At 54.7% G+C, this 13,659-nt stretch overlaps 1 protein-coding gene across 1 annotated transcript; it reads right to left on the bottom strand.

Annotated features, from left to right (window-relative positions):
- Positions 1 to 7,355: 7,355 nt before the first annotated feature.
- EDA2R (ectodysplasin A2 receptor) lies at positions 7,356 to 13,442 on the bottom strand. Its single transcript, XM_010217043.2, has 8 exons — positions 13,336 to 13,442; positions 12,416 to 12,594; positions 11,402 to 11,487; positions 10,888 to 11,052; positions 10,204 to 10,350; positions 9,078 to 9,589; positions 8,189 to 8,237; positions 7,356 to 7,802 (listed from the first exon to the last, which is right to left on the bottom strand). The coding sequence occupies exons 1-8, from the start codon at positions 13,420 to 13,422 to the stop codon at positions 7,507 to 7,509; spliced, it is 1,521 nt and encodes a 506-aa protein (XP_010215345.2). The 5' UTR covers positions 13,423 to 13,442; the 3' UTR covers positions 7,356 to 7,506.
- Between the last annotated feature and the right edge of the window lie 217 nt (positions 13,443 to 13,659).

Below are 13,659 nucleotides of genomic sequence, written 5' to 3'. Positions count from 1 at the left end.
TGAAGCCGTCAGCCATCGGCGCACGACGTCAAGGCTTCTACAGCGCTGTCCTGCCCTACCAGCGGCACAGCAGCAGCAACCCCTTCTACTGTCCAGACGTTCCAGGTCATTTCCCGGGTTAGATCTCCCAGTGCTCCCAAGTGCTGCCTTTCCGAGGACACCAGCATCCCCCAGCCTGTCCCGATTAGCCTCCCATGCAAGGCAGGGGTGCCGGTGCTGCTGTCAGACGTGCTGGCAGCACCATGTGCAGGGTGGCTGAGTGGAGAGGGGACTCGAGTTCCCCCAGGTCACCAGCAGAGCTCAGGGTCCGGCACTGGCGCGATGCGGAGCGGCGAGTGCTCCTGCCCGCGCCGGCATGGACAGGCAGCACGTGCCTGCACAGAGGGCAGGCAGGTCAGCGGGCTGGAATGGCTGCAGTCTGCAAACACCCGCTCCATGTTCTGCACCGCAGGCCCTTCCTCAAGGAGTGACTGCATGTCCCGTCAAGCGTGGAGCGAGAGAAGTTCTGCCTCCTGCAGCCTTTCCTCTTTCCTCAGGAACAAAGATAAAACTACCACTTCTGCCTCCCTGAGAAATGTTGGTTCCCTCCTGAGCTTAAAATTCAGTGTTCGCCAGCAACGCGGCTCCTGACAAGGGTCATGGGGATCAGCCGGCGTTGAGCAGGGGAGCCTGGCAGAAGCCACGTGTGTCTCTGCACAGCGCGACCGCTGCTCTCCAAGAGACTTTCCTGAAGTTCCTGCAACAGGACTCAAAAATCCCCTTAGCAGATGGGAATCATCTGTATAAGATCAGGTTGATGCCACACACAACCTCGTCTGCTGGAGACAAAAGCAAATGCTTTATCTGACACTGTAAGGAAAAATTTGGGAGATTGTTTCCATAGTGTGATCCTTGAAATTACTGCTACTACTACAACATAAAGCCTCACCCTGTCTCCAAGCGCTATGTCTATCAAAGGGAATCCTTGTGCTTTCTTTCATACACATAAATATCCAACGGTGCGGTGCCCTGGCAGGGCACAGAGCCTCCAGGCCTCGGCAGCAGGGGCTGTGGCGTGGTGTGGGGCTGCGGCGATGCTGGACACATCATCTGTGATGGTTTCATGCCCTTCTACCTGAACCGCAGCGCGTTCCCCAGCCAGACTGCAGAAGTCACGGCTATCGCAGACCTCCCAGCGTGGCCTCCGCGCAGCTGCAAGGTCCTTGGCTGGTGCTGCAAGGTCCTTGGCTGGTGCTAAGGAGAAGTTTAGGACGAGTAACAGAAATAACAGCGGGCAGTTGGGCCCTTCTCTCAAGACAGATGGGATGGCTCTTTGTTGCCGGCTCCCTCTTTGGGAGCTTCTCTCTCCCATCTCTGCATTGCCAAATGCACTGACCCTGCCAGGGCAGGTTTTGTGTTTCACTAACAAAGCTTGTCCATTGCTCAGCACCAGGAAATCTCTGTTAGAAGGATCTGTGGACTGCGAAAAGCTGCCTGCTGCAGGCCCCATGTGGGATGAGCGAGCGGGTGTCTGGATCTAAGGCCACATCCCTGCTTGCTGGGACTTCACCCGCCTTGCTTTCTATCGACCTTCGTGGTATTGGGGCTGAGGCAGGATTGCCCGTTACAGGATGATTTGTACCATTTTCAGGCAAAACGGGGCTTTTCTGTGGGTATTGACTGCTGGGAAGAACAGCTGCCATCAGAAAGGGCCTCTCTGCTACCTACTGCTTACCTCTCAGGTACTCTAAAGAAGGGGGGAATTTTGAAATTAATGCATGTTTTGAATTCCTCGTGACATGGCTCATTAAAATCCACCTCTTCTGCCAGCTCCTGGGCAGAGCGGGCGGGAGGACAACACCCTGTGAATTCCCCTGCCGAAAAGCACCCGCGGCCCCGCGGGGCTGCTGCCCGGCCGAGGGTGCAGAGCTGCCCGCCCCGACAGCGAGCGCCGCCTGCGAACAAGGCCCTGGGCTCAGCTCCGTGGTGGGACGTGGCCGTGCGTGTTGTGCAGGCTGCCTGCCGGGCTGCAAAAAGAGCCAGTTTGGCCAATATGGGCAGCAGAATGGTAAACCCTAACTAATGCCAAGGCCAGCAGGAGAAGTGATTTCCCAGGGCTTGGGGTTATTTCTCGCATGATGGGTCCCCCAGCTCCTCAGAAGGTTTCTGGGTTTGTATTCCTAGATGACAGGGTGCAGCACGCAGCCACTCCCACCCTCACCTGCACCCAGACGTGATTTCTGGTCAGCTCTTCCCTGCGCTGGAGCAGCAGCAGTAGCTGCTGGTCTGGTCACCGCCAGGGTAGGAACGGAATTCCCAAATCATCGACTCCAGTATTCTGGGGCAAAAAGTTCATTTGTTTCCTGGATGAGCTTCCGAGGAAGCCCTTGAGACCCTAGGGTCTTCCCGTGCTCCCAACCACGACCATCCAGAACCACCTTCTTCAGCTCCACATCAATCTCCTAAGTCATCCCGTGACCATGCCAGCCTTTCATGCAGGTCAGAGGATCCCACCCACCAGGTTTGGCCCCCAAGACAACTGCCCAAAGGACAAATTTAGATGTAAAGCTTGGTTTTAAGCCCAAGCCCCAGACTGTAGCTATGATGGAATTTTTCCTGGAACTTCTAGTTTATAAATATTCTTATGGCATCTAGGCTTGAGGATGTATAAATGGAAGCAAATAGCACCAGCACTGCTGGATTAATGAAATGCTTTCGGGGCTGGCCTACCAGAAGGGTGGAACCTGATTCCTCCCGCAGACCCGCAATGGCAGCGATTCCAGGCCTGAAACTCAGAGCTTTCACTCGTTGTCTTCCTCCACGCGTACATAATCAGCGGTGGCACAGGCTGCTCTGCAGCTCTTGCCCCAAACCACATTTGGCAGCCAGGTTTTAATAGTTTAATAACCTATGGGCAAGGCTCCCCTGTGCTGGGGTTTTGATTTCCCTTAAACAAAGGCCATGTTTCAGCTCTCAGATGTTATATAAAACTTTTCAGATCAAGCTGTGAATTTGGGAAGCCTCTAGGCAAGAGTTGAAGCATAAGGGCTGTTTTCTGGTATGAAACCAGGACGACGCAAACACATTGATGGCAGAGGACCTGAGTTTTTACAGAGGGGAATAGCTTCCACACTTTGATCTTTGGGTGATGCTAGACTGAAAGGAAGCAAGCAGAATCCAGAGTCGCAAGGAGTTTTTGGGTCACCAGAACCCCATGCTGGACTTCTAGTTAACTTGAGTTTGCAGTAAGCTGCAATAGCCTGGATTGGGGGAAGATTTTGTGTCCTCCTGAGGTGGGATGTATTGCTGGCTTCTCTTGCATTGAGGTTAAAATGCAAAACAAGCCTCTTGGAGAGGCTCAAAGGAATCAGGGCCTGGTTTTCCCGTACCCTTGTAGCCTTTCCTGGACCTGTTGGTACACGCCAGCATCAACACAGGGACTTTCTCTGTTTTCCACACAGTACTATCACATCAGCTGCTCCACGGCTCAGCTCGGGAGTGGGGAACGAGGCCGAAGGCTCCTGCAAGGAGGTGGCAGCAGCTGCAGCCTGGCAGGCAGCGCGGGGCCCTGCTCATCCTTCTCCGGGTCTGGGTTTCCTCACGGGCTGCAGGTTTTTCCCCTCATTAAACCCAGAGGTTGACTTGAGCATAGCCAGGGCCGGTCCCACACAGCCTGGAGCCGCGAGGCACCCAGGCAGGAGGCGCATGGGGCTGCCGGCCGAGTGAGGCCGGGGCAATGCTGCAGCCCAACCCCTCCGCATGCTGCCCCGGAGGTTGTGCTGCACACGAGCATCGCTTTATACCATGAATAAGCACCCATGAGGCATGCTGCAGTGTGGACAGGTATTTTTTAATTTTAAAAAAATCATATCCCTCTTTCCAATAATTACTCTAAAGAGGAGACCAAGCTCGAGGGCTTGAGCAGTTATCACAAGCAACACGGTTACTGCGCCCCAAGAGCAGCCAGCCCCACTCCCGCTATCCGGAACAGGGCCTTGGGGACAGCGAAGGGAAGCAAGAGCCGCGGGCGGCCCGCGCCACGCTCCTCCAGCCGCAGGGACGAGGACGGCACGCTGGAAACCGCCGCCTCCAAGCGGGAGCCTTCCCGAGCGCCGCACGGCCCCGCAGGGACACGGGGCTCCGCAGGGCCCACTGAGCACAAGTGGCGGCCACTTCTGCACCTGGACGTTGCCCAGGAGCAACAGCAGCGACCGCAATTTAGGGTTACAATACTAAGAACACACCACTTACAAAAATATAAATAACCTATCACAATCCTAGAAGAAAAATAACAGCCACTGTAAAAAATACAGTGTATGCCGTGAGTAAACCATGGCTATATTTTTTTTTGTTTTATTTTTCAAGAAAAGCACCAGGATCTGTATTGTTAAGTGATCTAAAACACAGAGAGCTTTTCCTCAATATCTGCAGTCTTCTGAGAAGTTCAGTGCGCCCAGGCCATTAAAACTGAGTTTTCCTCAATTCCAGCTGCTTGTGCAACAGTGAATGGAACTTCTCTGAGCATCCTGCTCAGGAACAGCAGCTCAAGGATGCACTTGTTCATCTCAGCAGGACTTAAGCATTTGCCTATTGTTAGGAGCATGCTTAAAAGCTTTTCAGAAAAGGACTGAATCTAAACTTGTATTATACCACATAATTTATTCCCTAAACTAGACAACATTGGTAACAAAACCGTCACCTGTAAAAGCACAAGAGTGTTTCCCTTGCTCATTCCCCGCGGGGGGCTGCACAGGCACTGGATCATCTCACTCCTCTCAGCTCTTTTGAGCGGTGCCTGCTTGGCCCAAACACTTTTCCCGAGGCCAAAACAAAGTTCAGCCCTATGGGAGTTTCCTTCCTTACACTCCATGCACCATGCTGAAAAACTATGAAAAAGGAAAAATAAGAGTCAAGTATAAATTCAACTGGTTCCCAGCTAAATAAATTCAAGTTCCCCTGCTCCGGGACTGATAGCTTTTCTGTGTCCAACCTGCGCTGCAGGGTCTGCACCGGGCCCAGGTGTCCCTTGGTGGGGACCTAAAAGCCAAGGCCACCTCATGAAACGCCGGCCCTTGTGAACGTGGCCGGGGAGGCAGCCTGGCAGGGCAGGGACAGCCCGGCTCGCTGTGGGCGGCTTCATATCCAGCGGATGCATGAGGCAGCCTGCAGCTCCGCACGGACAGGACTGGCCTCCCCCACTGAGCCTGCGCCTCCAGCTGCCCGGGCCCCAGGCAGCCAAAGGGAGGTAGAAAACACTTGAACCTGGCTGAAAACCTCCCTGCCCGGTGCTGCCTGCGAAGCTCCCGGCCCAGGCGCATCCTCACGGACTGACCCCGCACAGCAGCATCTCCGCCTCCAGGCAGGGCCTCTCCAAGGAAAACTAACATTGCTCAGACACCAAACAGCTGAAAAACAATACTTTAAATTAAAAACTATAACGGGAATGGGGTTGATTTCTCTAAAGGAAGAAAAAAAAATCCTTTTCATTTCCAGAATCCATCCATCAACCCAACTGTTCACCAAGCTCCGGAGTATGAGCAAAACTGAACCGTGTTCCAAGGGCTGGTGTCTGCCTGCGGGAGCCGTCCTCGGCGCGCTCCCGCACACCCTCCTGCTGCCGCCAGCTCCCACCTTCCTGTGGCTTTGCCATGGGGAAGCAGCAGGCAGAGGGCAGGGAGCTGCTGTGCAGGGCTCAAGCCGGGGCAGTTGGAGGCGACTTTGAACCTGCCTCCAGTGGCGCCTGGGACACACGTGCAAAGGGACAGGCCGGAAAATTCACCTGGCTGGCTTCGAGTTCAAAGCCCAGCTGATTAGATAAACTGCGGGAACTCTCTTGCTCAGAGCTGAATGCCTGCATTGAATTTATCTTAATTCCTGTTGGAAGCGAATAAACATGCCCACAGAGAGTTTATATATTTAATTGATTTAGCTACATTACTAATTGAAACAATCCCTCCCTGCCACAAACAAACCGCACAGCAAACCATCGAACCCGCCTGCTTTCGCTCTGCGAATTCTTCCACAACCGCCGTGACGGGCCAAGCGCGGAGCAAGAGCTGAGAAGCCCCAGCCGAGGCGGGCCAGGCTTCTGCTCCCTGCAAAGTGGAGACTCCTCGGCTTCGAGATGGCCGCACAGGGAAGCGCCTCCTGGCAGCGCCCAGGCTGCTCGAGCGGCGGATGTGGCCGCCTGCTCCAGGACGCCCCCGGGCTGCCCCGCGGGGACCCCGGCCGCGGTGTCGCCTCCCGGGACGAGCGCAGCTGCGGCGCAACAGGAATCCCCGGCGGCTGCCGCCGCGTGCCAGGGCCAGCAGGCCGGGCTCCCGCAGCGCCGGGTGCCTCCTCCCCCGCACGGCCTCTCCCCGTGGCGCCGTGCGGCCCCGGCACCTCCCGACAGGCATCCCGGCCAGCGCCGCTCCCCCCGGCCCCTGGGCCACCCCAGTGGCTGCCTGCACCGCCACGGTCCCCCCGGCAGCCGAGTGCCTGCCGCGTCCCGCGCGGCCGAGCGCCCAGCGCAGGCAGCAGCGCTGGGGAGCCCAGACCTCAGCCTCATCCGCCCGCCCTGGGGCTGCCCGGGGGCACCACAGCGGAGCAGCTGGGCAGGAGACGGGCAGCAAGCAAAGGCGTCGCTACCCTGGCCGGGGGCCGTGCAGCATTACACCTTAAGAAGAACTTTTATCTAAAAACTCTGCTACTCACTCTAAAACTCCTTTAAGAAAACCGCACCGTTTCACAAGAGGGAAATGGCATGAATGGACCGTGGTGTGGGGTGGCACGCGAACCGAGCGCCCGGCCTCTCCGCCACAGAGGTCAGTCACACAGGTTCTCCTCTGAGAGCGGCACACGGAGGAAGAAACAAACAAGAAGTAAACTCAAAAAGCGGCAACAGGAACCCTAGAAAACACAGTATTGGCCAAAAGAAGAAGGTCCAACATCTGAAAAGCTGGAATGGGGAAGAAGTGATTGTTGGGCCTCTAGGAGGCTGCACCAGCCGAGAAGTGAGCTCTCAGTGCCAGCGAGGACACCCGAGGACCCTCCCGCACAGCCCCTGAGGATTTTGTTCCATCCCCAAAGCAGGGGCTGCTCAAAGGCTGCCCAAAACACCAGATCCCAGCACCAACCATGCCCAAGGAGCCTTACAGAAATAACCAGACGCCTACACAATATACACAGATCATCGCACACCATGGCCAGCCACAGAGCAGCAGCACAGCAGCTGTGAGGCCACTCGGGTTCTGGACAAGAATGTAAATACGAAAGAAAAATGATTCTGGAGGGGCCTGAGAACCACCTCACAACCCCGACACGGGCAGAGGTGAAGGTTGTGAGGGTACGTGATGCAGTCGCCTCCTCTGCTCTTCTCAGAGGGAGGTTCCTGCTCACGTGCTTCTGTCCCATGATGCGGAGACCATCTCCACATAATCACCACAGGCACACTGAAGGGATTATGTGACCACGGTCTTACCAAAGACCCTCCTCTACCAGTAAAGAGGGTGCCTGGAGTTTCCTCTGTCCCTTCCCTATCTCCTCTTAGCACTGGCGGCTCTGAATCTGGCTGAGAGCAAAGTGGTCACAGAGCAGGAGCAGGGCATCGAACCGCTGGAGCCGCTGCAGAGCTTGGGCCAGGACAGGAATGGTGACAGTGTCGCCGGAGTAGGTGAAGTGGGTGACGAGTTGCTCAAATCCAGATATCCTTCCCAACAGCTGGGGGGTGACTCCCAGCTCCAGGGCCACGTGGCTGAAATTCTTCACCCCATTCAAGGAAGGGTCTAGCAAGAAGGCAAGTGACTGCACCAAAGAATGGGGCAGCTCTGCTACTGGAAGACCTGGGGGCAGCAATACAGCAAAGTGCAGTTAGAAATCAACTTACCCAGCTCGGATAACAATAACCCGAGCAGCCACGTTGGAGCCCTATCCTTGCCCAGGGGGTGAAGCACATCCTGCCATGGCAGGCATCTCCACTGCTACCTTCAGAGCCCAGCAACACAGAGCTGCTCTCGGGCCCGTGGAGGATGGTAACAAGTAAGAGCTGAGCATCCATCCAGCACCCACCCCTGGGCCTTTCCAGCTTATGTCACAAAAACCTCCTTTGTGAAGACTGGCTCCCCAACACGGGAAGGAGCTGCTCTAGAGGTTCACCATGGCGAAGGCCTTGTCTCCCTCTGCCATCCCAAATACTTGGTGAAACAGATGGGGCTACAAAGACACTTACCCTTGGTAGTGCTGCTGATCTGAGTCACAAGGCTCTGGGCATCATTCACCTGGCAAAATAAAGACCTAAAGTTTGGAGACCATCTGATGCGCAACAGCTGTGCCTGCCAGTGCTTGTAGGACCTTCACAGACGTATAAAGGACTGACACTTATCCACTGAGCGTTACCATCTCAGCTGACAACCTCCTCCAGGGCCTCCCAGCAAATTGCTTCCATAAATCATGACCTGGAGCTAAGCTATTTCTTCATTTCTTCACTAGCGTTTTCTGAACCGCATTTATGTTAGTCATTTGGTTCATTTCAAACTGGCTGTCAGGGAACAGGAGTGACTGCCTGGAGTGCAGTCACCTGCACTCTGGTGCAGACTGGCAGTCTCCTGCCAGTGCCAGGAGAGTGCTCTAGATGAGCAAGAGTACAAGAATCTCTCAAGGGTGCACCAGTTACGCGTATCCAGAAATATGTCTGTGCTATGTATTCAATAAACTGTCTCCACTTTTCTGAGTGTCTGAATGGTGCTGCTCTGAGCACTGTAGCTTTATGCCACCTTTACTGCCCAATCATGTCCATCACAAAAAAAAAAAAAAAAAAAAACAACACACACCCATCACCAATAAAAAAAAAAAATTCTTTTATTCAGGCAGACATGCTGGACTTATGTTGTCTCACCAACCGCTCCCAGTCTCTTGCTTAAATCACAGAAAATGTTTACTGATGTGCTTGGGAGCAGATAAGGCTCATCTGGCTAATCATTTTTGCTAATTACCAGGCAGTGCTAGTATCACCTTCCCTTATTATGAGCCTACATCCCTAATCTGCCTGCACTTCCAGCCTTCTGCATATGAGTTGGCCAACACCCCTTGAGAGAAGGTGAGAGATCAGAGGAACTTACCGGCTGCTCCCCTCTTTCGGCAGTCGGGCTCAGGAAGGCTGAGGACAGGACTCTTCTTGGATCCACGAGCCCGTTCCTTGCTTCACATGCTCCGCTGTTGTTCTCCTTTGGGATTCTCTGAGTCGCCCGGCTCACTGCATCCTCCGATCTCTCATTGCCCACGAAGTCCATCTGGGTGGAGAACTTCTGCAGGTCGAGCTCCGTACACTCCACCGGGGCGTGGGGCCATTTGTGCTGCATCTCCGAGGCACACGACGAGAGAGGGGCCAGGGCCTCCGCCACCCTGGCCGGGCCCTGCCGGACCTCAGTGGGTGGCAAGGCCCCTCCCAAGCAGTCGCTGCAGCCCGAGTTCCGGATCAGGGGCTGGGTCTCCAGGACGCTCCTCACCAGCTGGGCCTTGGGAGCAGGGCCGATGGCCGTCACCTGAGTCAATTCCAGCTCTGGCTGCAGAGCGGGCAGTTGGAGACCAATGGCCTCTCCATCTGAAACGAACTGAACTGCTTCCACTGGGCCTGCAAGCAAACACCTCTGCAGCTTAGTAATGCTTGGGTTCTCCCTTCCTCCGCTACACCTGCCCCTTTTCAGGGGTGTCCCAGCCCATCCTCTATGTCTCATCTCCCATGCAGGGGCAAAGAGCCCTCCCTAAGGGCCAGTCTCATCGCAGTGTGCCAGTGCTGAACAAGCAACATTCGGGCCTTCCTGTAAGTCCAGTCAGACCCACTCCTGTGGCTACAGCAACAGCAGGAGTTGACTAGAGGCAGACACAGGAGCTACTAGACTTGGATGTATTTCCACTGCTGACACAAAAATTTGTCAGAGACTGTTAGAAGTTTCAAAATGCTGCACCTTTCCTGTGTGTTTTGCAGGGGGGACTTCTGCTTGGCACACAGGCCCCATGGGAAGACCCTCGATGGCACGAAGTTCTGTGCTGAAGAGAGGCCACAGCAGGGCTGATCCTAGAACTGGCATCATGAGAAAGTGCTGCATTTTGGTGGAACTTTGATACTTTCCAGCTCCTTCCTTCCTAACAGAAGCTCAGTATGTCTCAGGACAGTGCAGGTTAGAACCAGGCCTGAAACCTCCTTCACCCTCTACAACCGTCCCCTAAGAAGGAGGGAGCAGTTACCTTCTGCCTGCCTGTAGCAGGGGCTCAGGTTCTTCACGCCCAGGCAGCAGGGACCAGACATCTGTTCTTCGCACAGAAATCTGCCGGGCACAGCCGAGCCGGGGAACATCGCTCGCTGGCTCGAGAAATTCTGCGTCCTTAGGAAGACTTGGAAGATAGAGAAGAACCAGTCTGAGCGAAGGCTTGGCTTATCTCCCTAGAATGTCCTCAGTTCTGTGGTATGTCTGCCTGCGAGGAGCCGGGGGAGCCAGCACGCCGGGGTACTGCTTGAGAGATGCCAGCGTACCCTAGCCCTAGCTATCACGCATATTCCTCCCTTGCCTTGGCAATTCCTGCTGCTCTGGTCCGGCACTGCCAAAAGCTTCAGACTCAGCTTACCCTCAGGAAACTCCAGAAAGAAAATACCAATTTTGCTAGTGAAAGCATGGCACGGTCTCCTACCAATTATAGTACAAGAGAAAGGCTCCCCCACGTCTTTGAGCAGAAAAAGCAAGAGAGGCCCCATAGATGGAAAAAGCACGATGAGGTATTCATCCTCTGTAAGCAGAGGAAGATTTGTTTCACTTCATGCTTCAGCTAAAGCAGTGCTAATGGCAGCACTCTATGTGACAAGGGAAGAGTGAAGGTGTAAGCAGGAGAAGGCAAAGGAAGAAGGAAAAGAGAAATATTAAAACAGTGACTCACCTCGCTGACACTGGCTCTTCCAAAACCGTTTGCAGTAGATGATGGAGAGTGCCAGAAGTACCAGCACAATGATGACCAGGGCACTGCTGGTCAGTGCAAGAAGGGCTGTGTCTTGTGGTGGTACAGTGGGGACAGCTACCTTCACCAGGTTTATTCTGGACCGACCTGCAAACACACCGGGCACAAAACATTGGATCTTATTTCTGACGCATCAGGCCACTCCTCTTGCTGCCCTTTCTTCTTCTCATATAATGAATAGGCTTCCTTCAGCAGGTCTCCACAGGGCAGTGTTTTGGTGCTTACACCAGCTAATTAAGCTGGCCAACAAGGAAAAATGGTCAAAGAATGGTGCAAACGCATGTTTGAGTTCACGTCTGCCTTTGAAGCAGTCACGATGACCAGCGACGGATGCCAACTGAACCTGCACCACAAACCTGCTCCAGGAGGTCCCCACCACCCTGTGCCCCGTGAGCAGCTTGGCACCCTGTGGGCAGGCAGCGCCTCGGCTACGTACACTGCGGCTCCGAGGAGGGCGTCTGCTTGGTGCAAGGGATGCACTCCCAGTCGAGCTGCCCGCTGATCCGGGCCTTTCGGTAGAACCTGCAAACAAAACGCAGAACGCGTCAGCCCGAGGCTCCTGCCACCCCACCCCAGGCCTCAAGGCTCGAGGCTCCTGCACTGCTCAGCACCGGCTGGCTCGAAGCCTGACCCAACACTGCTGGGAAAAGGCCACTGCTGCATTTACCAGGAGGCAGCTCAGAGAAAACCAATCCACCCGCCTTGGGGCACAGCATGCTGAGGAGCTGCAAAGCACAACGTGCGCCTCAAATGCTGGTCAAATTCAGCACTTTTTCATAGCTACAACCACCTTTGCCAGGAATCACTCTGGGACAGCTCCATATCTTGCCAGAAGAGGCTGGCAGTGATCAGCAGCTCAAAAATCACAGGCCTCCAGCCAGCAAGGGTGGCTGAGCAGAGACTGAAGCACCCCAGGCTCTGACATTCATCTCTTTGTCACAAATCTCATCCCTTGTCAGAAATCCCTTGTCTACAGCTCCATGGCATGGCACAGGCCGACTATACCACAGCAATACTCATTTAGTAACTTTTCAAAAAAATTAACTCAAAATGAACAGATGCAGAAAGCACAGCTACCTCCATACAACTGCTTGACCCCAGCAACTCGTCTTCCTAGGCCTTTCTATTGCCCTCCTTGGAGGCTACCAGTAGTAGCCCATTTCCTGGGCCTTAGCCATCCTGGTGTCTACAGTCCTAATTTAGGCCTGGAAGGAATATTTCTCCACTGCTTATTCATAGGAGCTGTCAGGTTGTCTTCTTCAGTGCTAGAAGGGGGCATTTGATGGGTAAGATGTGCCTGCCATTAGCAGAGCCTTCAAAGGACAACTCTGGACCACACAGCTCCTAAATGCCATGCAACAAGTGGCCTCAGCCGAGCGCTTGCTCTGCCCAGCTCCTGTCTCCACTCCCTCCCCACTGCAATCCGTCCTGGGCCGCCAACTCCACTCACCCCGGCAGGCATTCCCCGCACACGGCATTGGCAGTCGCTGTGCAGTTGGATTTCTGGACACGGTTGATGAGGGTACAAGACAGGCAGGGTTTGCAGCCATGATGTCCCCAGCTGTCCTTAAACTTCCTGGGAGGGCAAGCAACGCACTGCGCATCGCCCCCGCCACCATCACCACAATCCTGCAGGACACAAGGTTGGGTTCATGTCTGATGGGAAGCCACTTCAGGTCCCAAAGTGACAGAGAGGGAAATGACATTCCTGCTTTGCGGGCAAATAGTGAAAGAGTTATCTTTTGCATGGGGACCTAAGAGCTCCTTTGATCACAGCCACAAAACAGACAACTGCAGAGCTGATCCCATGGAGAGAAGCGAGGAAGCTGTTTTTATGCCCAGGCATAGCCCGCAGGTCGCCTCGGCTCCGGGAAAGGAAGCCCACCATAGAGACAGGCACTAGGAAGGGCTCGTGGTGGAAGAGACAGAGCTGGGTGTCCCTAGGCGAGGAAGCACAAAGTGGCACTGCCAAGGCTGGGCCAGATTCCCAGACTCCAGCGGAGTGTCCTGCTCATGGCCATCCAGCAGGGCCTGGTAGGGCTGCCCAGGGCCGCTGCCTCACTTGGCATTACAGTCAGAGAGGAAATGTGGATTTCCCTGAGCAGAGAGGAAAGGAGGAGGCTCCTGAGCACCACGCTCATGTCCCTCCTTGCCTGCTACTTCCACCCACTCATGTTCCTACCCAGCGCTCACCGCGGTGACGGACAAAGCTGCCCGTCTTCCGTTGCCACCGAGTCTCTGCTCTGCTGAGGACCCTGGGGTCTAAGATTATCTTTCCTAACAAAGCTGAGCAGAGAATTCATCTAACACCATGACAGCTTTGGTGCTCAATGATTCCTGCTCCCTACGGCACAGGAAAAGGAAAATTACCTTGGAAAGCTCCTGCCCAGGCATACAGGTCCTACACGGGACGCATTTCCTGTGCTCATCCAAATATTCATTCTCTTGGCAGTTCATTGGGGCTGGAGAGGTGCCGGGAGCCTGGGGGAGGCAGAAAGAAAAAGCAAAGAGGTTAGAGCAAGTCTCAGTGTTCAAATCCAACGGCATGCCCTTTTCTGGAAGAAAGTTTCCGCCTTCGCTAGGACATTAGCCTGCATTTCTTACACATCAGGAATGTAGCTCTGGCAGGAGCAGCACACACTAAGCGCTGAGGAAGAGGAGGAGGGCTCCTTGGCAGGCTGCAGATGGATGTCT

This window comes from Tinamus guttatus, unplaced genomic scaffold (genome assembly GCF_059628265.1).
Source record: "Tinamus guttatus ecotype Peru unplaced genomic scaffold, ASM5962826v1 Tinamus_guttatus_pri_ptg000287l, whole genome shotgun sequence".
NCBI classification, from domain to species: Eukaryota; Metazoa; Chordata; class Aves; order Tinamiformes; family Tinamidae; genus Tinamus; species Tinamus guttatus.
Note: the sequence above shows the minus strand (reverse complement) of the source record. Positions and strands in the feature narration are given on the sequence as shown.

Bases quoted from the DNA above. Each gene is read 5' to 3' on its own strand.
- EDA2R (XM_010217043.2), bottom strand. From the start codon at position 13,422: ATGAACTGCCAAGAGAATGAATATTTGGATGAGCACAGGAAATGCGTC. The intron at 8,238-9,077 runs GTAAGTTCCTCT...TTATTTTGCCAG, and splicing joins CCGAAAGAGGGGAGCAGCCG to GTGAATGATGCCCAGAGCCT. The intron at 7,803-8,188 runs GTAAGTGTCTTT...TGCTGCCCCCAG, and splicing joins GATCAGCAGCACTACCAAGG to GTCTTCCAGTAGCAGAGCTG.